The sequence below is a fragment of the Chaetodon trifascialis genome, chromosome 17 (genome assembly GCF_039877785.1).
Source record: "Chaetodon trifascialis isolate fChaTrf1 chromosome 17, fChaTrf1.hap1, whole genome shotgun sequence".
In the NCBI taxonomy this organism is placed as follows: Eukaryota; Metazoa; Chordata; class Actinopteri; order Chaetodontiformes; family Chaetodontidae; genus Chaetodon; species Chaetodon trifascialis.
This window is the reverse complement of record NC_092072.1, coordinates 23,644,892-23,671,148: the sequence shown is the minus strand read 5'-3', so window position 1 is coordinate 23,671,148 and position 26,257 is coordinate 23,644,892. Positions and strand designations below refer to the sequence as shown.

Here is a 26,257-nt window from a genome sequence, read left to right as displayed (position 1 = left end):
AATGAACGACTCAGCAAAGCTGACACAGTAATAATGACTGCTCCTCCTGGTGGACTGATCGAGCGAGTGCAGGTAGTTTCCGCAAATGGAGCTTAGGGGCGTTACGAGTTGGCCCCGCGCCGATGACGTCATCGCGGGGGATCTCATTACAGTCACGAACCCGCCTACTGCAGAGCAGGGACTGGTCACGGACCCGCCAGGGCCCCAGCATGAAATTAGGGGAATTTCGAGGCCGCTCCATCTGTACTCAAACATGTAGGATCTAATCTTCCTGATGAGGGCAAATTGGCACAACCGAGCAACAGACACCACATGCTCTTTAAAAGTTAGTTGGGCCTAAATCATGACACTCAAGTTTCTGGCAGATTTTGAGGGAGTGAGCAGGGCTGAATCAAACTGGATATTGATATTTTGTTATAGAGAGGGAGAGGGACTGGTCGGGATGACAAGGAGTTCAGTCTTTGACAGGTTAAGCTAAAAGTGGCGCTCCTTCAACCATGTCGAGATATCGGTGAGGCATGCCGATATCTGTGCCGAGACTGTGGGGTCGTCTGGTGGGAACAAAAGAAGGAGCTGGGTATCATCAGCATATGAATGGTATGAGAAGCCATGTGAGTGGATGACTGCACTGAGTGTGGTGGTGTATATTGAAAAGAGAAGGGGTCCAAGCACTGACCCTTGAGGTACCCCTGTGGACAAGCAGTGGGATTTAGACTTTCCCTCCAAGATACTGCAAAAGATCTCCCTGAGAGGTCAGACTCAAACCAGCAGAGAGTAGATCCTGAGAAGCCTAGCTCAGTGAGTTTGGAGAAGAGGATTTGGTAGTTAACCATCTCATTTGAAACCGGATTGGCTAGGATCATGCAGGTTGTTATCAGAAAGGAATTCAGAGACTTGATTGGAGACTGTGCATTCAAAGTCTTGGAAAGGAAAGTGAGGAGTGAAACCAGCCTGTAATTTTCAACCTGAGCTGGTTTGAGTGTAAGTTTCTTTAGCAGTGGGGTTACTCGGGCTTGTTTAAAAGCAGTTGGGAACACACCCATTTAAAGTGAGGAGTTGATCATGTGGATGACAGTAGAGATAAATGTGGGTGAGATGGCCTGCAGGATGTTGGAGGGTATATGGTCCAACGTACAGGTAGTTGGGCGAGAGTTGAGCAGAAGGTTGGAGACTTGCTTCTCTGTGACATCGGAAAAAGAGGAAACTGAGACCCTGTTAGCTGGTGGTATCCTACTGAGTTGGTAAGGGTCAGAGAACTGGTTGTTGATGGTCGAAACCTTGTCAGTAAAGAAGGAAACAAAGTGATTGACTGTGAGCAAAGTTGAGGGTGGAGGGGTTGAGTAGTGAGTTAGAGGCAGGAAATAGTTTCCGAGCGTCTTTCGCACTACTGATTTTCTCTTGATAATAAGTGGACTTGGCACTTTATAGATGGAAGGAGAATGCAGACAGGAGAGTCTGATAGTCCCTGAGGTCAGGGATCTCTGGTTTTGCTTCATTTTCTCTCAGCTGCTCTGAGCACCACCCATTGCTCTCTGCTGACAATGGTGAGCCATGGACTGGTGAGGGTTTGATGAGCAAGTTTGAATGAGAGTGGGCATAGATTGTTTAGAGAGGTGGCTAGTGAAGAGTAGAGTGTGTCTGTTGCTTTTTGTGGCAGAGCATGAGGATGGTCTGGTAAGGATACAGAGAATTGAATAAATAAATGGTCTGATACATGTAAGGGGATGACAGTTATCTTAGCTATGCAGCAGTTTCGAATCGCAAGTCATGAGTATTGCCCACTATGTGTGTGGGAGTGGTGGAGACCTGTTTGAGGTAAATCGAGGACAGCAGTGAAAGGAAGTCATCCGCATGGGTTTATTTAAGATGGATATTCATGTCACCCATGACAATGGGGGGGTGCCATCTCCAGGAATGACTGAGAGTAGCATGTCCAGTTCAGCTATAAATTTCCGCAGTAGCTCAGGTGGGCGATATACCACCAATATATACAGCTTAGTGGGAGCAGTAACCAGGATTGCATAATATTCAAAGGAGGAGTTATTGCTTAGAGGAGTAAGCTTGGTGAATTTCCAGTCTTTGGAAATGAGTCCGCCCATGTCACCTCCATGTCCATCAGGGCGAGGTGTGTGGGAGAAAGTAGTCAGCTGAAAGTGCAGCTGGTGTGACTGTGTTTTCTGGACAGATCCAGCTTTCGGTCAAGACTAGTACCTGAATCTGATATAGCGTTACAAGTGCTTGGATAAATTCTGCTTTGTTTACAGCAGACTGGCAATTCCATAGGGCAAAGGAAAAAGCAGAGGGAGAAGCTGAGGTTTTTCTGACTGAGTAGTGGTTCACTGGATTGCATCGCCTTTTATGGCCAGTGTGTTTTTTTCACATGTCCTGGAAGACTTGGATGTATTGGTAGCACATGGTGTGTGTGCGCAGGAAGGCAGCGGGAGTAGTCTTAGAGTAGTGGTGGTTACCTGTGTCCCTGCTCAGTGGACTAGCAAAAGTAGACTCACAGGTCTTTACTCAAAAGGGTCTTCACGCAGAAAGGCTGACACTTCAGTACAGCCTGTGTGTTAAATATAGGAAATGCCTTTCCCTGTCACCAGAGCCAAACCCGCCCCTTCAGGATTTCACCAGCTAGCGACAGCTAGAGGGCATGACCCGTGTCAGCCAACCCTACTATTGAAACTCAGAGAGTGAGAGCGAGTGCTCCGTGACAGCAACAACAATAACAAGAAAGCCTGCTAACAGCCTAGACCCTAATGTAAGCCAGAAATAATGACAGAAAAGCACCTTGAAATAAACTGCTTTTATGTCATAATAAAAAATTTTACTTGTATAGTACTTTTCTTTACAAGGATACAAGGTTAAAATTATAACATGACAAGAAAAATATAATCCAGTGTAGGAGAATTAACTTAGGTAGCACGGTGGCACAAGTGGTAACACTGTCGCCTCACAGCTAGAAGGTCCCCGGTTCGAATCCCGCTGTGGGCGCTGGTGGCGTGTCCTCCACCATGTCTTCAGTGCCTGCTGCTCGAGGAAAAAGGGGGCCTTTCTGTGTGGAGTTTGCATGTTCTCCCCATGTTCACCCGGGCTTTCCTCCGTAATAACCCCCACTAAAAACATGCAAGAAGATCACCACCTGACCAATGGTGACGAAAAAAAAAGGATGGGTCCCCGGGCGCGGGCACCGGCATCGGCTGGCAGCTGGCAGCCCACCGCTCCTGGTCTGCCGCAGAAGAAGGACGGACCGAGGATGGGATGGATGGGTCAAATGTGGAAATATAATTTCACGAGAAGCATGGCGTGTAGTGTAACTCACTTGTGTGACGTGATAAATAAAGTATGTTTCTTCTTCTTCTCTTAATTTGATGTTGCATTCGTTGATAAAATACCAGGGCACCACCTTCCTCAGCTAAGAAGGACTGCAGGGATTAACTCCTGTGATGCTGATGAAATACTAACGAATGAACCAACCAATTAGACCAATCTGATAATCTGAAGTGTAAACTCTAGATACAGGGATCGTTAATATCCAGCTCAAAAGGACACCGTCTGACCACGACTTGAATAAAAAGGTCTTATTTATTAAACACAATTATGAGTAATGAATAATGTATCATGAATAGTACGACAGAGGATATAGGTGATATGAAATAACATAAACAATTACAGAGAGAAACTTATATCAAAACAATGGCAGAATGAGTTTGGCGATAGTGAGAAGTAGCTTAAGGAAAAACTACTGGGGACGCAAATGCAAAGTTAGTGTCTTGAACGAATGGTTGAGAGAATTTAGCATGTGGGACAGCTTTGAGGCGAGCGATGTGATTTCACCTTATAGAGGAGGATTAAGTAATGATTTGTAAAAGGGGGCTCATCTGCTTCTCACTATGGTCAATCAGATATATTTCAAATGATCAATTTTCAATGGCATTTCAACACTGTTCACAACATGCGTTAGACAATTCTTATGAACAAATGATGACATTCAACAATAATCATGATAACAATTTCTAATACTCATCCTAATATATATGATCACCCAAGTTATAACACATCATAGCAAAGAAATAAAGAAAGGCAGACTATATTTGCCCAAAATGATTATTACTACTTATCATAATTGTCTTGTATCAAGTATCTAACGTAACAACAACAGTGTAACTACAAACCTCTAGATGGCAGCATGGTTCCATGGAAGAACTTCAGACAAACTTTGTAAGACAGTTAAAATCACGTTAAGTTAGGAAAACTGGAAAAGCATTTATATTATACAGATTATGAGCTTAGTAATGTGAAAACATCCAAAGTTAAATCAAATATAGAGATTCAGTTTTCCTAGTATACTAGAAAACAAGGCACCCACACCTACAAAACAGTTTGTTTCAGGACTGTCTAATTTACAACCCATCAACATTATCTGGTTTGTGGACTCCTCTAGACCTGGCCTTTGTTCTCCCAGCCAGTTCTATTGTCCGTGTCTCCTATGGGGCTATCAAGAGAGCCTGAGCATCTCCATGACAAACATCCTGAGCAAGGTAATCTTTGATGTGAAGGTGTTGGTAATCCTGCTTCCCGTTGGTAATCCCGCTTCCTTGAAAGAGTGTGGTGGAGTGTGTTCCAGAGTCTGGGGGCTCGACCAGCAAAGGCCCAGTCACTTTTAGCCACAAGCCTGGACCTAGGAGCAACCACAAGAGCTGTATCCATTGATGTCAGAAAGGCATGGCCATATGGGAGTCAATAAATCCTTCATATTATTTGAAACAAGACCATTTAATGCTTTACACGTGATGAGTAAAACTTAAAAATCAATAGGGAATAAAACAGGCAGCCATTGTAAGTCAGCTAACACAGGAGTAACGTGTTCATATTAGTGGCAAAAACAAGAACTGATAGTGGACGTACATTCACAGTTCACAAATGCAGGGAGGGAGTACATTGCACCACGTTTCGCAGCTGACAGCTGCAGTGCTCCTGTTCAATACAGAACCAATTTGAAGTTGCTTAGACACAAAAACATATGAAAATTGGGTCCATAAATGCATATAATATTTGACCAGATGTTTTCCCTCAGATCGAAATCTCCCAGGACAGGACTGACTGGGAGGTGCAGTCCAACATGCTCCTCACCACAAAATTAACTGCTTACTTACTGGATAAAAGCTGTCAGGCTATCGAAAGCAAAATTAACCAAAACTGGCATCTCTAGTTCATATTTCTCAGTGTCTGTTAAAATTCAGGTTTCACTGTTCTGCACCAGTTGAAATTGGTGAAGGAAGCTCTTTCTGTTACCAGCAAAAAGTGCTTTGTAGTAGTCAAAGCATGCAAAGTAAATCAAAGTTAGATTTTAGATTAGTAGCAGGGACGTACTGACCATCTGGCATACCGGGCATTTGCCCGGTGGGCCCACGTGCTATTTGGGCCGACAGTCGGCCACTTTTTTTTATTTTATTTTAAATATTGGCCTGACTGGCCCATACAGACAGTTGATCAGCGGCCCCATTGACCCTGGGCTGGCCCGATTGATACTTGGCTTTCCCTATCACATCGTTAAACACCATTTCACTTTGGCCCTGCGGCGTAATGCATTCGGCAAAAAAAAAAAAAATGTCAGCACAAGAGTTTGTTTGTAAACACCGACCGCCCCTCGACACATGCAGTTCTGCGGCCGATAGGTTATTTTCTTCACTGACTCGTGACAGGGCTCATCTGGCCCAATAATATCATGAAACAATTCCCCTCTTTTACGTTGGCAATGTAATGTGTTCGGATCTGCGAGAATGGAGAGAAAATGGAAAGGAGGTGCAGAGAAACTGCAAGAGAAAAAGAAGCTGGCTCTTCAAGCCAGCGCTGCCAAATGCGCAAAAAATTCTGCTATGTTTGCCACGGCAGGGCCTTCATCACCTCCCATGGCCGATGACAGTGGTGGTGGTGGCGACATTGCACAGCGACATGCAGTCAAACCTGCGGTAAGATGGACTGCTTTCAGAACACTTGTAATGAGGAAAGCAATCCAACCCCTTGGTAAATCTGACAATGATATAATGTCAATAACATATTTTTGGCTAATGTTCTATGGCCAGGTTAGTTTGTATTCTAGTTAGTTTATAATACCTGTATACATTTTTTTTTTTAAGACATTGTGTGTAGCCCTCTCCCTCATTCATGTGTCATCATTACTCTTAAGTTTTCAGTTTCTAAGCTGCTATTTTTATCTTGAAGATTAACCAATAATTAAATCTCTCTCTCTTTTTCTCTCTCAAACACACAGAGTTCAAAGTTCATTCAGGAGTTCAGCTACATTCATCCTTTTGGACTGGGTCACTTCACAATTTATTGAATACTACTCTTGGAAGAGTTAGCATCTGATCCATCATTTCTCATCTCTATTCTTTCTTTTTTCTTCCTCCCTGAAAGACATAGGTACACCCAATAGGATGAATTCTGCTTAAAGATCCATTTCTGTGATGGAGTGGTGGAGTATACTTTTTTGTAGCGTTAATAAATTACACTTTTTGGAAGTATTTAATGTGTCCACTCTCACTGATTCCCGTTAACTCATTGCATGGCTTAAGGTACGTGGTTTTAATGAGTTGCACAGTTGGTATACACATTCAGGAGACTGAAAAGACCGAAAAGGTGCACGTTACCAAGTGTGGTGGGCCAGTCTGGTCCAAAATGCCAGGGCCGATTTCTTGTCCCAGTCCGCCCCTGATCAGTAGAGTTTGTTGAATTTCAATTCAATTCAATTCAATTCAATTCAATTCAATTCAATTCAGTTCAATTCAATTTTATTTGTATAGTGCCAAATCACGATAAAAGTTGTCTTAGGACACTTCCCATACAGAGCTGGTACAGGCCGAGCTCTTTCATCTACAGAGACCCAACAATTCCCTCATGAGCAAGCACTTGGCGACAATGCCTTTTAACAGGCAGAAACCTCAGGCAGAACCAGGCTGTGGGTGGGCCGCCATCTGCCTCGACCAGTTGGGTCAGAGAGAGAGAGAGAGAGAGACAGAGACAGAGACAGAGACAGATGGTTCCACAGGAGAGGAGCTTGATAGCTAAATGCTCTGGCTCCTGTTCTGCTTTTGGAGCCTTTAGGAACATAAGTAGAGTGTTCGAGTGGGGTAATAAGGTACTATGAGCTCTTTAAGATAAGAAGGTGCCTGGCCATTTATGGCTTTGTAAGTAAGGAGGAGGAATTTTAAATTCTATTCTAAACTTTACAGGGAGCCAGTGCAGAGTGGCGAGTATTGGAGAAATATGATCTCTCTTCCTGGTTTTTGTCAGAACACGTGCTGCAGTGTTCTGGAGCAACTGGAGAATATTCAGCAACGAATTTGGGCAGCCTGATAGTAAGGAATTGCAATAATCCAGCCTGGAAGTTACAAATGCATGGACTAGTTTTTCTGCATCATTTTGAGACAAAATATGCCTGATTTTTCCAATATTACGTAGGTGAAAAAAGGCAGTCCTAGAAATTTGTTTTACATGGGAGTGAAAGGACATGTCCTGATCAAAGATAACTCCCAGATTCTTTACAGTTGTGCTGGAGGCCAGCGCAATGCCATCCATAACTGCTATGTCATCAGAAAGTGACTTTCTGAGATATTTAGAGCCTACTACTATAACTTCAGTTTTGTCTGAGTTTAGCATCAGAAAATTGCAGGTCATCCAGGTCTTTATGTCATGAAGACATGCTTGTAGTCTAGTTAACTGACTGGTTTCTTCTGGCTTAATTGATAATATAGCTGGGTATCATCTGCATAGCAATGAAAATTTATTGAGCGCTTCCTGATAATCTTACCTAAAGGAAGCATAAGGTGAATAGAATTGGTCCAAACACAGAACCCTGTGGAACTCCAAAGCTGACTTCAGCGAGCACAGAGGAGTCGTCATTAACGTGTACAAACTGAGAGTGATCTGACAAGTAGGATTTAAACCAGCTTAGCGCAGTTCCCTCAATGCCAATGAAGTGTTCCAGTGTCTGCAATAGGATGCCATGGTCAATGGTGTCAAATGCAGCACTAAGATCCAATAAGACTAGTACAGAGACAAATCCTTTATCAGATGCAATTAGAAGGTCATTTGTAACTTTAACCAGTGCTGTCTCTGTGCTATGATGCACTCTAAATCCTGACTGGAAATCCTCGAATAAACTATTAGTGTTTAGAAAGTCGCACAGCTGATTAGCAACTGCTTTCTGAAGAGTTTTTGAGAGAAAGGGAAGGTTGGATATCGGTCTATAGTTGGCTAAAAACCCTGGATCAAGAGTAGGCTTTTTAAGTAGCAGTTTTATCACAGCTACTTTAAAGGGCTGTGGTACATAGCCTGTTGATAAAGACAGACTGATCATGTCTAATACTGAAGAGTCAATTCAAGGTAGAACTTCTTTAAGCAGCTTAGTCGGGATGGGGTCTAAAATACAGGTTGATGATTTTGATGATGAAATTATTGAAATTAGTTGGTGAAGGTCAACAGGAGTAAAGCAGTCTAAAACTGCAACAGGCTGAGTAACAGTTTCCACGGTTTCTGTGTTTGAAGACAAAACAGTACCTGTTGACAGCAGGAGCCGATGAATTCTGTCTCTAATAGTTAGAATTTTATCATTAAAGAAGCTCATGAAGTCCTTACTGTTCACAGCTAAAGGAATACATGGTTCAACATAATTTTCCTCTGTTAGTGCAGAGTAATAGGCTGCCCTGGCCCTGCGGAGGGCTTTCCTGTATATTTTAAGACTGTCTTGCCAGGCGAACCGAAATTCTTCCAAAGTGGTAGAATGCCATTTCCTTTCTATTTTCCGTGAAGTTTGCTTTAATTTGTGGGTTTGAGGAGTATACCATGGAGCTAACCTCCTCTGTTCAATTATCTTCTTTTTTAGGGGAGCAACAGAGTCAAGTGTCATACGCAATGAACCTGTAACACTATCAACCAGGTAGGCAATTTTTCATGAGAAAGAGTGAGAACAAGGCTTTCAAATGAGTTATAGTCGAGTTTAGGTTTAGGGTTGATTAAAAGGCTTGAGTCAAAAATGGCTGCAACTCCACCTCCTCTGCCGCTGCCTCGAGGAATGTGAGTATTAATATCGTTTGGAGGAGTAGCTTCATTTAGGCTCACATACTCTTCAGGACACAGCCAGGTTTCAGTCAGACAAAATAAATCAATATTATGGTCTGATATTAACTCATTTACTAGAACAGCTTTAGAGGACAGAGATCTGATGTTAAGGAGTCCACATTTAATTCTTCTGTCTTGTTGTACTATTGCAGTGGTTGTTTTAATTTTAATTAGATTTTTATGTTTAACTCTTCTCTGTACTTTTGGTTTAGTTTATGTGGTCGGGGGGGTTGGGTGGGTAACTGCTCTAGTGGAGGCACAGAGAAGTGTGTAGGACTGCAGCTCTGCCTCCTGGTCTCAACTCTTTGTCGAGAGTTGTCAGGGGTTAGGTTCATAAATAAAATCGGTCAGATTTCTAGAGATGAGAGCTGTTCCCTCCAAAGTGGGATGGATGCCGTCTCTCCTAATCAGACCAGGTCTTCCCCAGAAAGTCTGCCAATTATCAATGAAGCCCACACCGTTTGCTGGACACCACCTCGACAGCCAGCGATTGAATGATGACATGCGGCTAAACATGTCATCACTGGTCAGATTTGGCAGGGGTCCAGGGAAAACTACGGAGTCCGACATCGTTTTATGTACACACCGATTCCACATTAATTTTAGTGACCTCCGATAGGCGTAACCAGGTGTCATTACCGCCGACGTGAATAACAATCTTATGGTATTTACGCTTATCCTTAGCCAGCAGTTTCAAATTTGCTTCGATGTCGCCTGCTCTGGCACCCGACAGGCATTTGACTATGGTCGCTGGTGTCGCTAACTTTGCTCGGGAGCTGTCGAGGGACGGCTAGCCAGAGCTGCACTTGGTCGGTCCACACCGGCTACGGGGGCCTGGCTAACTACAGCTAATGGTTTGGTTTGGCCGAGCTTCCAATTCACTAAGCCTCGCCTCCAACTCACCAAATAAACTACATTTATTACACGTACCAGTATCACTAAAGGAGGCAGAGGAGTAGCTAAACATGTGACACACCAAGCAGGAGAGAGCTGGAGAGGGACAGAGAGAAGCCATCGCTAGCTGCTAGGCTAAGCTGGTGTAGCTAGCAGAGCAGACAAGCGCGTAGACAAATAAAATTAATCACTAAATAAACAGACTTATGGGTGCTTGAGCAGAACTAATGTTACTTTAGAGCGTGGATAATAGGCCGCTGTAACAAAACACAGAGCAAATTACACTCGGAGGAGAAAGAGCGACAAACGCACGCTACTACTGACACAGCAACCGGAAACAGGAAGTGGACAATACGCTTACCTCGGCACGTCAGCACGTCAGATCATAGTCATTGAACCAATGACTATGGCTGTGTCCCAATTCAGGGGCTGCATCCTTCAGAGGACCCAGTCTATGCGGCCCACGGAGGCCACGGCCTCGGAGGCTCCTCCGTCGGCCGCATCAACTATTGGTAAATGGGACGGTCTAGCCTTCGGAGCATTCCCTGATTGTGTCACGACGTCATAACGTCTTCCCTCCTAACCCGGGAAAAACACACGTACAGAGACAAAAATTTAACAGACAACAGACGACACAACAGAAACATAACCGACAGATGATGGAAACATAACAGACAGACGAGAGACGACAATGGAGCCAGAGGTTTTGCGACACCGGCGGCTTGTTTATCTCCGGCTGGGAGAGCGCCGTGGGGAGGTAACATCAACCGGCTATTTTAACCCATATTAATGTTCATACATAGCTACCATAGTTCGTGGTAATTAATATACCCGTTAATAAACCATACCGTTTAGTGACAAACGCTTGCCATATAAACTATGGACTGACATATGTGATATTTAACCATGAGTCTTGATACAGTGTTCTGTATGCTGTAATTTTAATGCTATGTTTTTAAGATCTGAAAAGTGCTTGAATTGAATAGTTAAATGTGTACGAACCCTGTAAATAACCCTGACTTAATTCAATAGCCTATTAAAATGTTGCGTTATTAAACATCAGAATCATATTGAGAAGCCAAAGTGTAATGGAGTGTGATGGAGAAATGAAGCATTATTGGTCTAAGCTTTAACATTCACTAGAGTTGTCGTATCAACTAAAATTCAGTTGCTCTTGTTTAATCCTCCTGTTCTTACCCTCCTTTCTCCATCCAGGCAATGGCGATGGACTGCTGCAAAAACATCAGTGTTCCTGTTCTACTATTATTTTTCAATGATCATGACACCAGACAAGATTTAGGCTGAGCAGAGAGTCCCTGCCGGTGCTGCTGGAGCTTCTCCACCAGGAAAGGCGACACGGATGGGGTGCCACAATAGAGACCTTGGTCTGTCTTTTCTGGCTGGCAAGTGGGACATCCTCCAGTTGTGGTGGCAAGGGTGTTTGGGATGCCTCGCTCCACTGTTCACCGCATCGTCCATCGAGTTACTGAGGAGGTGGTGGCCATTCGCCACAGGGTCATCTACCTCCCCAAGACTGCAGAAGACCTGGCGGCAGTAACTCAGGGGTTTGCAGGGCTGGCAAGACACAGAGCTTTTCGAAAAGCTGCTGGAGCAATCGATGGCTGCCATGTGAGGATCAAGCCTCCAAGCAGTCCTGATGGTCATTGTTATTGGAACAGGAAACTGTTTGCTTCAATAATCTTGCAGCACCAACAGGGACTCCTGCTCATCCTCAACTGTATATATGTTCTCTGTAAATCTGAAAATCTCTGTAAATAGTAATTTCTGCTGAAATTTTGTAAATAGTTGTACATTTTAAGAATGCCCACTTGTAAATAGAAATATTCATATTGTATCTTTGTAAATATCTGTAAACATCACAGAAAAATAAAATAATTGTGTTGTCACTGAAAAGTAGTTCAAAAGTCTACTTATATTGTAAATAAGAAACTGAATAGATAATGTAACGAGGTTATAAGATTTTAATTTAGAACACAATATTTTTAATTGACAATTTATATCTAACTACACAGAACATAATCAAACAGAAAAAAAAACATCATCAAAAAAATCTGCACCTGTCAATCATTTTTTGTCAATCCTATTTCTGCAGGATTGTTCTAAACATTAGTGAAGCATGACAAAAGGTAAACACACAAGATCACATTATCACAAATATGTACAGATTCACAAAAAGTAACATCAGGACAGACATAAAATTCCCACTCCCACCCAAAAACAACATTCATTTGATGTGATCCAAAGATTATATTTGTACTTTGGTCTTTGTACAGGATTTGGGTTCCTTTATGTAACTTTCACATACAAATACAGTATGTATAGAGAACAAATGGGCTATTCATTTATGCCTCAACAGTTACCTCCATCTGAGTGTGGCCGTGTTTTTGGCTCCTGTAAACAGGTGGTCGTTTTGACCACGGAATTTAATAAATTCCTCCCTCTGCACCTTGCTCACAAAATGACATGTAAAGCATATTTTCTGTTATGTCAACAGACAAAATTATTGTTCGATATATTAACGACAATAACAATAATAATGGTGCTGCTGGTGCTGTTGGTTGCTATTGTTAAAAAAAACAAACAATCGGTGCGCAGGCTGCGAAGGATAGTAGCGATGCATCCCCCGAAAACAGGGAAAAGGAGGACGCTACCCCTAGACAGTTACTGTTAAAAGAGGTTGGTAGTTTTTGAATTTTGAATAAGTGTTGTAATGAGGAATACTGAATTGACTGTGGGACCAGAAATTAGAAACTGCACGACTTCAAATGAAATGAAATTATCTAAGGATAGGGAGAGAGCACTTAAAACATTTTTGCTAATTAATTTCCACCAGGCATGTAATGCCCATGTTCCATCAGCAATGTCTATGACGGGGTTCATCACTGCCATTCTAGTCAATGAGTGTATTTCCACTGGGTGCGTAGTGTCTCCGTTTGAGCATCCCAGAAGCCTATCTATGCTCTGCTCTGAGGAGAATACCGGTCGAGTCTATTTTCGATGGACGATGCATCATCTGCACAGAGCAGGTTGAGCCAGAGAGGAAGTCGGACGCAGGAACGGTGTCGAGAATCCTGTTTTCATTTGCACATCAACAATAAACTAAATTAAAGCAGACAAAAAAGAAACCTTTTAACTATGAAGCCGCTTATCCATAGTCGAGCACAAAAATCAGGGGAAAATTACCAAATAAACATGATCTGAGCAAGTCAAAAAAAAGTTCAGCAGGCAAACACTCCACTTCTGAAACAGGACTGGTGGAGACAGAACAAACATGGGTTGAATACATGATGTCATGGAGGTGCGCCCAGTGGAAATCTCTTCTGCAGTTTTCCTTACCCTAGCGGTTTTGGTTTGCCTCTTGTTTTTTGTGCATGAGTGTGTCTCTTTCAATCAAGATGTGGTAATTTCCTCCTCCCGCTTTCTCATCTGCACACCTGCTGCCAATCCACTTGTGAACTACACCTGTAGCCTGCAGTATGTAAACCCCGGTCCTTCATTCCACTTTTCACTTTTATATTTTGTTCGTGTTTCATAGTGGTGCTATGTTTGCTGACTCTCCTCTACAATTTGGATTATAATCTATACCAGTGGTTCTTACTTCACTACTCACTTTCACCCCTTAATGACAAACTGTGACCCAAATTGAGGAAAAAAGACAGCACATACATTTTATTTCTTAACATTTTTTTCCTGCCCAGGCAAAGGGCCGCAACCCACTGAAAACGGGTCCCCACCAGTTGAGAATCACTGGTCTATTCCATCTGAAACAGGATGGATCATTAATGACATCTTGAATAAAAAACCACATAGTAATCAGCCTGTACATGTTAAGCCTTGTTATCTAAATGTTTCTGGGGTTTTTTTTTAACTTGCAGTTTTTAGAGAGCAGTTGTTTATCCTAAACACAAATATGTGCATCCATGTAGAATTAAAACTATACTGTGTCAATCAAACATAGTTCAGGCATGTTTTAAGCCAATTAGAGAAGTATACAGTACAGTACAGTATTCGTCACTTGCTGTTTTCTCTGTTTGTAGGTTTTATCACCTACACACACACCCACCTTCATCTTCTAAACCACTAACTCCCGTTCCACCTCTCTACCTTGCTTCTTCTTCAATTGCTGTTTACTATTCTTCTCTTTACTTCTTCTTTGTTCAACCTGCTATTCCATTATCCCACTCCTATTTGGGTAAGTGACTGTTCTGTCATCTTCTGCATGCTCATGATTGTATGTATTTCTCTTTGTGTTTAACAGACTCTCGATGATCTGGAGGAGAGGGTGAAGGAGGCAGGGATTGAAATCAGCGTTCGTCAGAGCTTCCTCACCGACCCTGCTGTGGCTGTCAAAAACCTCAAGGTGCCAGATTCTCTATTCTTATTATAAATACCAAGCAGCTGAACACCAGTCAGCCATGCCCTGCTTGGTCAGTTGACCACAGAGAGTTCCTGGATACTCGCCAATGCCCATAATGTGGAATAATTCAGCAGGATCTCTGTAGGTCTAGTCGAGCTACCCAGTGGCCCAAATGCTGAAGTCAATAGTAAAGTGCTCCCATATAGAGTACATTAATGATCATTAAAATATATCTCAATGTAGCTTAATAGAGATCAATTCAGAAAGTGACAACTTCTCTCTTGAGATACATATTTAAATTTATTCATTTTTTTCACAAGACATTATGGTCTCAAAATGCGGTGTCAGCTTAAACTCAAGGTTCACTTTCTGACTTCCTTTGGAGCATTTGACTGCATATCACATACTTTTCAATAGCAGATGGAGATTGTCTGGTTGTCATAGAACTGCAAGTGTTCAAACTTTCTATTATTGTAAACGCTGTAAGGACTAAGTTAAGCTCAGCATTTTACTGACTCTGGGCTCGTGGCTGCTTAGACAGTTACCCACAGATTTCACCAGATGTGGCTGCATCACGTTCCGACTGTGACATGTCTGCCACACCTGATGGTAGCCATTCTAGACAATGCTTGTGATTCCAGCAGAAGCACCGGGAGCAGCGCTCAGCTCTGCTCCGCTGAAAATGTGTGCCTAGTCTATTTTTGGCAGAAGCCCCGTCAAGCTGCACAGATCAGAACGAGCTGGGCAGAAAGCCAGACATAGGAACAACATAGATGATCAGATCAGTTTTTAAAATAAAACACCCAGAGCAGACTCCCAATTGTACACCAGCAATATTTAAACAGATGAAGAAGAACGTCTAACTACATAGCCTACTTATACATGGTAGAAACACAAACATCATGGAAAAATTGCCAAGCCAACAAAATAGGGCAGGCAAATCACTCTCGGTGGGGTATTAAGCCATGCAGAGGATATTCCTCCAAAAAAAGTAGAGATACCCTATGTACATTTCAAGCTGAAATTAACCATAAACTATAACTAAAAGCATTCAACAATCATGGAATTCCACTTGAATTTCAAAAAGAGCACAGTTTACAGTTTTGGGGTAGCTTGTGATTGGCTAACTGCATCACTACAGTGCAACACTGAAGAAAAAAGTACGATTTTTTTTTATTTTCCAGCCATAAGCAGCAACGCAAGGGACTGAGCTCCTCTAGGCAATGCTGCCTATGGTCATTAAGCATGTTTTTTGTTTTATGAGGTTTTTTATTTCAAATATGAGCAAAAATGTGTGTACATAGGTTTTAATGAAAGGACAGAGATACTTTATCTTAGTCCTGTAACTACTTTCTTCCCTCCATTCTCTCCTCTCCTCCTTCGTTCACCTGTGTCAGCCTAACACTCCCTTCCTGGCACACACTCACTTACTACAGTGACCTTGTCCGGCATGCCGGCCTAGTTTTGATGTCCAGGATTAACTGGCCATTGCAGGAGAAACCATAGTAACAGCATGAATATAACCCAATGAAGAGGAAGTCTACCGCTGTGTGGTGCAGGGACTGTGAGGAGGGTTGGCTCCTGTGTTTTCTGTCCAAGCTGTTAGGCCTTCAACTTTGCTTTTTATGTTCACCCCATGTGTGACACTGTTTTTCTTTTTCACTTTCAAGCGCCAAGATGCCAGAATTATTGTCGGCCTATTCTATGAGACGGAGGCAAGGAAGGTGTTCTGTGAGGTAATGAGTTCTCCTCTGTTTTTGACAGATATGGCTGACATGAATATAAAATATCAACAACATGTCACAGAGTTCTTGAATGCAACAGTCTTTCTTAATTTTTTGTTTTGGGTTTCAGTGCTAAAGTACTGTGTCCCTTCGCCACAAATCCAATATGTAGATTCTCCATTATCCAGTCATTTATTTGCTTGTTTGAGGATCTGCTTTCCTATGCATTTTCTTTTTTTTTCTCTCTTTTTATGCATGTATGACAGACAACAAACGTCATAACATCATTTATCCACCAATGGCCTTATCATTTGAAAAGAAATCTGCACCATGTCACCTCGCTGCTCTGTGCCTGGGGTTAAAGAATCTGAAAAGTGCTCAGAGTTTTTAAGAAATCTCAAAAAAGAAATTCAGTGATTACACAGCGCATGCTGATGTTTGTTAACTGGAATAAGTGGTATTATTAGTATCTCAAAGTTATTGTGACTAGTTTATTGGGTGGCACAGTGGAACAACTGGTAAAACTGTCGCCTCACAGCTAGAAGGTCCAAGTTCGAATCCCGCTGTGGGCGCTGGTGGTCTGTCCTCCACCATTCCTTCGGTGCCTGCTCGAGGAAAAAGGGGCCTTTCTTGCATGTGTTCACCTAGGGTTTCCTCCATAAAATATACAAACTAAAAACATGCAAGAAGATCACCACCTAACCGATAGTGACGAATGAGAGTTGGGTCCCCGGGAGCCGCTGTTGGCTGGCAGCCCACCACTCCTGGTCTGCCGCGGAGGAAGGACAGATCAAGGATGGGTTAAATGCGGAGAAGATAATTTCACGGAAGCATGGCGTGTGCATGTAGTGTGTGCTGCTCACTGTGTGTTGTGACAATAAAAGTACGTTTCTTTCTTTCTTTCTTTCTTTCTTTCTTTCTTTCTTTAGAGGAGACAAATGTGAATCTGAGATAAAAGCAGATTTCTAGTTGTCTCCTTGCAAAACATTTTGGTGATCTGATGCAAACTCTACCAAGCTCCTGACTGAAAAAAAAATGTCCTCAATGCTAAAAGGTTCTATTCTGAAATCCACCTGATAGAGAAAGCATTTTATAGTTTTATTGCAAACCGCCAGATTACAGATACAGTCGTATAATTCCAATGTTAAGGCTCACCCAGTGTGCACAACACATCTATTGGATTATCACCAACAATTTCAGTCAGCCTCAAGGTGCATGATGGATTTAAATGTTAGGATCCTGCCTTCCTGTTTCTCCTTTTCCCCTTTTCCCTGTGTGTGTCTGTCTGTTCACCCTTGTTGGCGTGGCTGGGCATCCCCTTACCTGCTGCCAGCTCCGCCTCCTGCTACTCACCTGTGAACACTCTCCCTGCTCAGGTGGAGTATTTAAGGTGTGAGCTTTCTCCCACACATTGCCGGATTATTCCTCATCCTTCCATGACGGTGTCTGGTCTTCTGGTTTGTAAGTACTATGTCTCTTGTTCTTCCCTCTTCTCAGAGAAAGTGTTAAAGTTCCATTGTTTTGTTCCAGCCACTTACGGTGTGCTGTGTTCTTTTGTTTCAGTGCCTTCCTGCCGCTTCCACGCGTGCCTCGTTTGTCATACCCGCTTCATCGGAGCTCCTTTTGTTCATCCACTCCTTTTGAGTGCGTCTTTTGTTTGTTATTCATCCACTGCTTTTGAGTGCATCTTTTGTTTTTTTTTTCTATCCACTCCTTGAGTGCGTTTCTTGTTTCCCGTTTGTTTAATAAACAGCGTTTTGATTTACATAAGTTCTGTCTACGGGTCTACATCATTGGGTCCAACTATTTGGTGGCTGACAGCCTAACAGAATAATCCGGCCAAATATGGACCCAGCAGATCCCGTTCGCAAGGCAGTTACCATGCAGGGCACGCTACTGGGCCAGCATGAGCAACTTCTACAGGCTTTATGTGAATCCACGCAGCACATGGCATCTCAGGTTGCTGACCTGTCTCGCCACATGGCTCACCTGTCTTGCTTCATGTCGCACCCGGTGCAGCCTCAGGCTAACCCCTCCGATCCAGGGGAATCCTGAACCGTTTGACGGCTCCCATGACAAGTGTCGGGGATTCCTCCTTTAGTGTAACATTGTTTTCCCTCAGCGTCCCCGAACATTTTTGTCCAACCGTTCCAGGGTTCACTACGCGTTCGGGTTGTTACGAGGCAAGGCGTTGGTTTGGGCAGAGGCACTCAACTCGTCTGTGGACATTAGCTCTCTTACTTTCTCTGAGTTTGAGAGGAGACTGAGACTGGTCTTCGACCATTCCGACCATGCGGGTAATGCCTCCAGCCAGTCTGCTGACACAGGGTACTCAAGCTGCTGCTGATTATGCCGTTGATTTTCTTACCATCGTGGCAGACTCGGGGTGGAATGACACCGCGCTTCAGGGAGTGTTTTTACATGGACTCTCTGAGTGTTTACAGGAGGAGATTGCCACCAGAGAAAAGCCCGCAGATCTTCATGCTCTAGTCGACATGGCAGTCCAGATGGACAACCGACGGAGGGAGCAGTCTCGGCATCGATCTTCCAGATCGACTGTGCAGCCTCCACCTCGCTGGCAGAGAGCGGCGCCCGTCTCCCCGGAGCCCGGAACAATCCGTCCCCTCGTCTCGCCGCTTCAGCCCACGGACGGGGAGGAGCCCATGCAACTAGGTAGAGCCCATCTCTCCTCCTCTGAACGCCGATGTAGGATTCAAGCGGGTGAGTGTGTGTATTGTGGACGGACTGCTCATGCCCTGCCTGCTTGTCTGATTCGGCCAAAAGACCAGGCTCGTCAGTAGAACTGGGGGTACTGACGAGCCCAATCTCTCCTGACTTGGTAACCCCCAAGACTCGCAAATTCCAAGCCCAAGCTTCCCTGGGTGTGGGGGAGGTTGTGTTGTCTTTGTTGGCTCTCATAGACTCTGGCGCTGAAGAAAATCTCCTGGATGGAACATGGCTGCAGACCTCGGCTGCCAGTTGGAAGAGCTGGAAGAGCCCCTCAAGGTGTATGCTCTAGATGGCAAAGTTATGTCAAAGGTAACACACCGCACCACACCTATCAAGCTAATCATCTCTGGTAATCACCATGAGGAGATTTCTTTGCTTGTTGTCCACTCACCACACTCACCCCTGGTTCTTGGTCATCCCTGGCTTCAGAAGCACAACCAGCACATTGACTGGAGCCAAGGGAGAATTGTGGGCTGGAGTCCACCGTGTCATCCTATTTGTCTCCGTTCAGCCATTACTCCCACAGGGGGAGACACTAGGATCTCCAACACTCCCCTGGAACCACTGGATCTCTCGCTTGTGCCTGCTGCTTATCACCACCTCAAAGAAGTCTTCAGCAAGGAGCGGACGCTGTCTCTTCCACGTCACCATCCTTACAACTGCGCCATAGATCTCCTCCCCGGCATTCCTCTTCCTTCCAGTCGGCTGTACAACGTTTCTCGTCAGGAACGAGAGGCGATGGAGAATTACATCCAGGAGTCATTAGCGGCAGGTATCATCAGACCCTCCACGTCCCCGATTGGTGCCGGATTCTTCTTCGTTGATAAAATACACAAGTCTCTCAGACCCTGTATAGACTATCGGGGGTTGAATGAAATAGCGGTGCATAACAAGTATCCCCATACCGCTCATTAACTCCGCTTTTGACTCGCTCCAACAGGCAACTATCTTTTCCAAACTCGACCTGTGCAACGCATACCATTTGGCGCGCATTAGAGAGGGAGACGAGTGGAAAACCACCTTCAATACACCCTTGGGTCACTTCGACTACCTAGTTATGCCCTTCGGTCTCACCAGTGCTCCTGCTGTTTTTCAGGCCCTAATCAATGACGTCCTCCGAGATTTCCTCAACAGATTTGTCTTCGTGTACCTGGATGACATACTCATTTTTTCTCAGTCCCTGGAGGAACATGAAGGACATGTGCAGCAGGTTCTCTCCCGGCTTTTGGAAAACCGTCTCTTCATTAAAGCCGAAAAATGTGAATTTCACACCAGCACTGTTTCCTTTCTTGGTTTTATTATTCAGGAAGGTAACCTGAAGGCCGACCCAGAGAAGATCAGGGCAGTAGGTGAGTGGCCATTCCCGGAGACCCGGAAGGAGTTGCAGCGTTTTCTTGGCTTCGCCAACTTCTACCGCAGGTTTGTTCGGGATTACAGTAAGATAGCCCTTCCTCTGACCAGGTTGACTTCTTCTAAAGTGAAGTTCGACTGGTCAGCAGGGGTTGACAAAGCATTCCAGAAACTGCTTCTGAAATTGGGGTGGGGGCTGTTCTTTCTTTCCCTTTCTGTGCGCCTTTTTCTCCTGTCGTCTCTCTCCTGCAGAGCAAAATTATGAAGTGGGCAACCGAGAACTACTCGCGGTTAAGATAGCTCTAGAAGAGTGGAGGCACTGGCTGGAGGGAGCTGAGCATCCATTTGTAGTCTGGACGGATCACAAAAACCTAGCCTACATCAAGGCAGCCAAGCGCCTCAACTCCCGGCAGGCCCGCTGGGCGTTATTTTTCAGCCGTTTCAACTTCTCCCTAATCTATAGACCAGGTTCCCGCAACACTAAGCCAGATGCCTTATCCAGACAGTTCTCGCCTCCCGACGCCACAACAGAACCTGAAAGCATCCTTCCTCAGGACCGCATCATCATCTCCCTTTCTTGGGAGATTGAGGGAGTGGTCAGGGAGGCTCAACATCAACATCCAGACCCAGGTAACGGTCCACGCAATAAGCTTTTTGTCCCTCACACTGTCCGTTCCCAGGTGTTGCAGTGGATGCATGCCCATCGTCTTTCCTGCCATCCCGGAGCCAACCGCACCTCACCGCATCTCCTTGCTGCGTCGCCACTTCTGGTGGCCCACCTTGGAGGCTGACACACAGGAGTATGTGGCTGTTTGTTCCACCTGTGCTCGCAGCAAGGCATCTCACAAGGCACCTGCTGGTCTTCCTCTCCCCATCTCCAACAGACCCTGGTCCTACATCACGTTTGATTTTGTCACCGGACTGCCTCCCTCCTGAGGTAACACAACCATACTCACCGTTGTTGACCGTTTCTCCAAGGCCACACATGTCAAGGCTCTTCCCAAGCTTCCTTCCGCTCTAGAGACGGCTGAGCTCCTGGTCTCCCATGTTTTCCAGCTGCACGGAATCCCAGCGGACATTGTGTCTGACCGCGGACCCCAGTTCTCATCGCAAGTTTGGAAAGCTTTTGCCAAGGCCCTAGGTGCTACTGTCAGCCTTACCGCCGGTTTCCACCCTGAGTCTAATGGTCAAACAGAGAGGGCCAACCAGGATCTGGAGGCGGCTCTTAGGTGCATCTGCGCCGATAACCCGGCTGACTGGAGCTCATTTCTCCCCTGGGTGGAGTACACCCACAACTCCCTCATCTCTTCAGCCAGTGGGCTCTCCCCATTTGAGGCCTCCTTGGGCTACCAACTTCCTCTCTTTCCAGCACAGGAGACCGAAATTGCTGTTCCATCCGTGATCAAGCACATCAAGAGGATAAAGGGGTTTTGGCAGGCTGCCACCAGAGCTCTTGAACACAACCAGGGGGTGAAGCAACGTGCTGTGGACCACCACAGGACTCCTGCTCCGGAGTACAAACCAGGTCAGTCCATTTGGCTCTCCACCAGGAATGTTCCTCTTAAGACTGAATCTCGCAAAATGTGCCCCAGGTACATCGGCCCGTTCCCCATCCTCGAGATCATCAACCCACAGGCAGTAACGCTCAAACTCCCGGACTCCATGAAGATCCCCCCCCCCAAACCATCGACGGGGATCCTGTCTTTGTCCTGGGGGACGACAGAAGACATGGCAAGGGCTTCCTGTACTTGGTTGATTGGGAGGGGGTCTTAGGAGTGCTCCTGGGTGCCCCGGTCTTTCATCCTGGACCACACCCTCATCGATGACTTCCATCGGAGACACCCAGATCGACCTACTAGGCCGCCAAGTGGCGACCATGGGGGGGGGGGGGGGTCCCTGCCTTCCTGTCTCCCCTTTTGTGTCTCCTCCCCCTTTTCCCTGTGTGTGTCTGTCTGTTCACCCCTTTTGGCGTGGCTGGGCATCCCCTTACCTGCTGCCAGCTCCGCCTCCTGCTACTCACCTGTGAACAGTTTCAGTGCCTTCCTGCTGCTTCCACGCGTGCCTCGTTTGTCATACCTGCTTCATCGGAGCTCCTTTTGTTCATCCACTCCTTTTGAGTGCGTCTTTTGTTTGTTATTCATCCACTCCTTTTGAGTGCATCTTTTGTTTGTTTTCTATCCACTCGTTGAGTGCGTTTTTTGTTTCCCGTTTGTTTAATAAACAGTGTTTTGATATACATAAGTTCTGTCTACGGGTCTGCATCAATGGGTCCAACTATTTGGTGGCTGACAGCCTAACATTAAATTTATCAAATCCATCCATCATATAAAATATGTCAAATATCAGTGTATCAATATCAAATATTAACCTTGTTCTTCCCTTCCCTTCTTCTCACTCTTGTCATTGCAACATTGTCCCTCTGCAGGTGTACAAGGAGAAGCTGTATGGGAAAAAGTATGTGTGGTTCCTCATCGGCTGGTATGCAGACAACTGGTTTAAGATCAAGGACCCATCCATTAACTGTACTGTGGAGCAGATGACAGAGGCTGTGGAGGGTCATGTGACCACTGAGATTGTCATGCTCAACCCAGAGACAGTGCGAGGAGCCTCCAACTTGGTAAGATGGGCATTATAATGCTTATCTGTTGTTTTCAACAGAATCACCTGCAGCCGCGGAAGCTGCTGGGAATTTATGATATTTTGCTGCAGCTGCAAACTAACTGTGTACTTCAGTGATCCCCAACCCCGGGGCTGTGGACCGGTCCGTGGGTCATTCGGTACCGGGCCGCACAGGAAGAATAAATAACTTACATTATTTCCGTTTCATTTATTATCTGAGTCTGAACGATGCTTTATTTTGAAAACTGAGGTTTCTTTCCGGTACATCTCGGTCACGTGACACGTTGCCGCTGAAATTTTACAGTCAAGCTAGCAAAATGAGCAAAAAACAGACATCGTTAGAAAGTTTCTTTGCAAAGGGAAAAAGGCCCAGTGAGGAGGCAGAGGATAAGCCTACGACTTCAAAGAGAAAGAAAGCTGCATTTAGTAGACAGTACCAGGAGTCCTACTTAAAATATGGATTTATCGTGACAGGTGATTCCCACGCACCAAGCCCGCTCTGCATTATATGCTGCGATCGACTCTCTAATGAGGCAATGAAGCCTTCAAAACTGCTTCGCCACTTGCAGACCAAGCACCCTGCATTAAAAGACAAGCATTCAGAATTTTTTGAAAGAAAAAAGCGGGAACAATTACTAAGGGCCACCACATCAACAAATGCGAGTGCACTGAGAGCATCATACTTGGTGGCTAACCATATTGCTAAGACTAAGAAGCCATTCACTGTTGGTGAAGAATTGATCCTGCCCGCAACTAAAGACATCTGTCGTGAACTTCTAGGAGAGGATGCGATTAAAAAGATAGCACAGGTGCCTCTGCTGGCTAGCACCGTTACTCGGCGCATTGAGGAAATAGCAGAAGACATTGAGACACAATTGCGTTAAGGCGAGTTGGATTTTTCATGCACTTTTTACTAATTTTTGTGGTGTATCTGTTCATGTTTAAACATTACCATAGCGGCCAGAGAGCATTAGGGGGCAGAGCATCGATGTATAAAGAGAGCAGAGGGGCAGACGGTCGTATCATTTTATTTTGATATATTTACCTGCCACATCTCAATGGCCGGTCCGTGAAAATATTGTCTGACATTAAACTGGTCCTTGGCGCAAAAAAGGTTGGGGACCACTGGTGTACTTTACATTAAATACAAATGTAGGGCTGGAAGAGAAAACTGCAATGGACGCGATGGAGGAAAGATCTTACTGTGCTAGTTTAGATGAAATTATTAATTAAGGGTCATAAAATGCGACCCTTACGTCATGAAGAGCAGCGATTTTTTTCTTTTTTAATTATACGAGTGCTCAAAGTGCTGATACTTCACTTTGCAGAATAGGTTTGGATAACGTGATTGATTGTGATGTTGTGGCATGCTTTCTGCATTGCATTCACAAACTATAGTTTTACTAACCCAGGTGTGACATCCTTATACTTTATAGAGATTATCGATAGGTTTAGGCTACTAAAACACTTGGGTAAGGTTAGGTAAAGTTGATTTAGTGTAAGTCATCCTGTGAGGTAGAAATTCATGTTTACATATACTGCGTCTCTCTAAAACCACATAATGTGCATTGGTCTATTTCCTTGCTGGTAAATCATTGTCAGGTTTAAGTTGCAGTAGGTAAGATCGAGAAGAGAGCAGACTTAGCCTGAAAATTTGAACCAACACAAGTTCCACATCACTCCCCCTCCCTCACCACTGCACTCATGCCCTGCCTCCAAGCCCCTCCTCCCTGCGGCGTCTGTGTGGCTGCCGTGACAACCAGTAACGTTAGCCTTAGCATCGCAAACAAGCTAACTCTGCCCAGCTGCTACATCACAGTCACTAACATACTGTACAAGCTGCGGAGTGTTACTGTAACAATCACCATATTAGCTTTATGGTTATTTGTTGTCGTAACCGTATATGCTGTTGGCAGCGGCGGTATGGGCAGTTCCTCCTTTGCAGGTGGCTGTTGCTCCACCATAGCTTTCACTAGCCTCCTGATGCCACTCACAGAGCTGTTTGATTGAGCCAGCAACATGAGCGGAGGGAGGGAGCAATTAGCAGCATGTGTGAGTAGTAATTGACAGATGTCAGACACTCCCAGAGACGCTCCTCTGGCTCTGATTGGCTGTTTTGTGTTGGGCGCGGTGGATTCTTGCAAATCAAAGTAGGAGCAGTAGGTGGGACCAATGGGGCCTTTTTTTTTTCTCATATTACATGTTTCATGTACTGCTGTCTGGGCATAGGGACAATTTTAGCAAAAATGACAAAAAAAATACTTTTATACAGGTTTACCTACTGCTGCTGTTCCACATTATCTTGAGCAAAAAAAAAAGTCATTGAGGTAGCATTCTGTTTCAAAATATTTGCTACTGTGAATTTGTTAAATATGAGTAAAATTTTTATGAAATAGTTTTCCACAGTACTGAGAAACTTTTTGTGAGTGGCTGAAATGGCTGAAATACAACAGTAGCCACCATGTATCTACTGCATCTGTATCAAGCAAGTAACCATTACTTTAAAAAAGATGATCAGTGGAGAACACTTGTTGGACAAAACAGCATGTCCTGGCCTTCCGTAGAATTTGTCAAGAGAAGGACGTTCAGAGCAAGTCTTAGGTACCGCAAGATACAGTAGTACATGTGGTCTCTGAAACATAAGGCCGACCGAACAATTTTTTCTGTTAACATAATTTCAAAACGTTAATGACAGACCTGGCAAGTTGCAAAAGTTTTGATACAAAATGTATCAGTACAATGTTCAGTGACAACATTTTTTTTTGTTTAATCCACTCATAGTGACTACAGCATTATTCAACTTTTTTATGGTTATAGTTATGCATTCATAGGGCTTTAGATTAGAGAAAGATTCTGACAGAACAGTACAGAAAGTATAGAAAAAGACAGCTGTAAGTGACTAGTAGGTGAGATGTAAGACTTTGTATGAACATTTAACCAAAACCATGATTATTCCTTAACCTAAACCTTAACCTCTGTAACCAAAGTGCTTTGTTGCCTAAACCTAACAGACATGAGTCTGGACTCAACCCATGGATTCTGGTGTCACCGTCCTGCACTCTGTATGTCCTCCATCCATCACAATATTCTCTCTTCTCCAGACATCTCAGGAGTTTCTGGCGAAGCTGATGTCTAAACTTGGGGGTAAAAATCCAGAGGAGACAGGTGGTTTTCAAGAGGCCCCACTGGCCTATGATGCTGTGTGGGCTCTAGCCCTGGCCCTCAACAAGACTGTGGGGCCCCTAAAGGCCAAAGGTCATCAGCTAGAAGATTTCAACTACAACAACCGAGATATCACCGCTGAGATCTACCGAGCAATGAACACCAGCTCCTTTGAAGGAGTTTCCGTAAGTACAAAGCCTAGAGGAGGCACAGAAAGTGAGAGAGGGTTGAGAGTTGAGAGAAGCACTGTGAAGGATGGAGGGGCAACATTAAAGTTCTG

The 26,257-nt window shown here is 44.5% G+C and overlaps 1 protein-coding gene across 3 annotated transcripts in view; it reads left to right on the top strand.

Annotated features, from left to right (window-relative positions):
• gabbr1b (gamma-aminobutyric acid (GABA) B receptor, 1b) overlaps positions 1–26,257 on the top strand; it is a 248,522-nt gene that overhangs the window by 89,012 nt on the left and 133,253 nt on the right. For all 3 annotated transcript variants that reach the window (XM_070984005.1, XM_070984003.1, XM_070984004.1), the window contains 4 exons: positions 14,294–14,395; positions 16,063–16,128; positions 22,622–22,813; positions 25,917–26,162. In XM_070984005.1, coding sequence (XP_070840106.1) covers positions 14,294–14,395; positions 16,063–16,128; positions 22,622–22,813; positions 25,917–26,162 — 606 coding nt within the window. The remainder of the gene's footprint in view (positions 1–14,293; positions 14,396–16,062; positions 16,129–22,621; positions 22,814–25,916; positions 26,163–26,257) is intronic.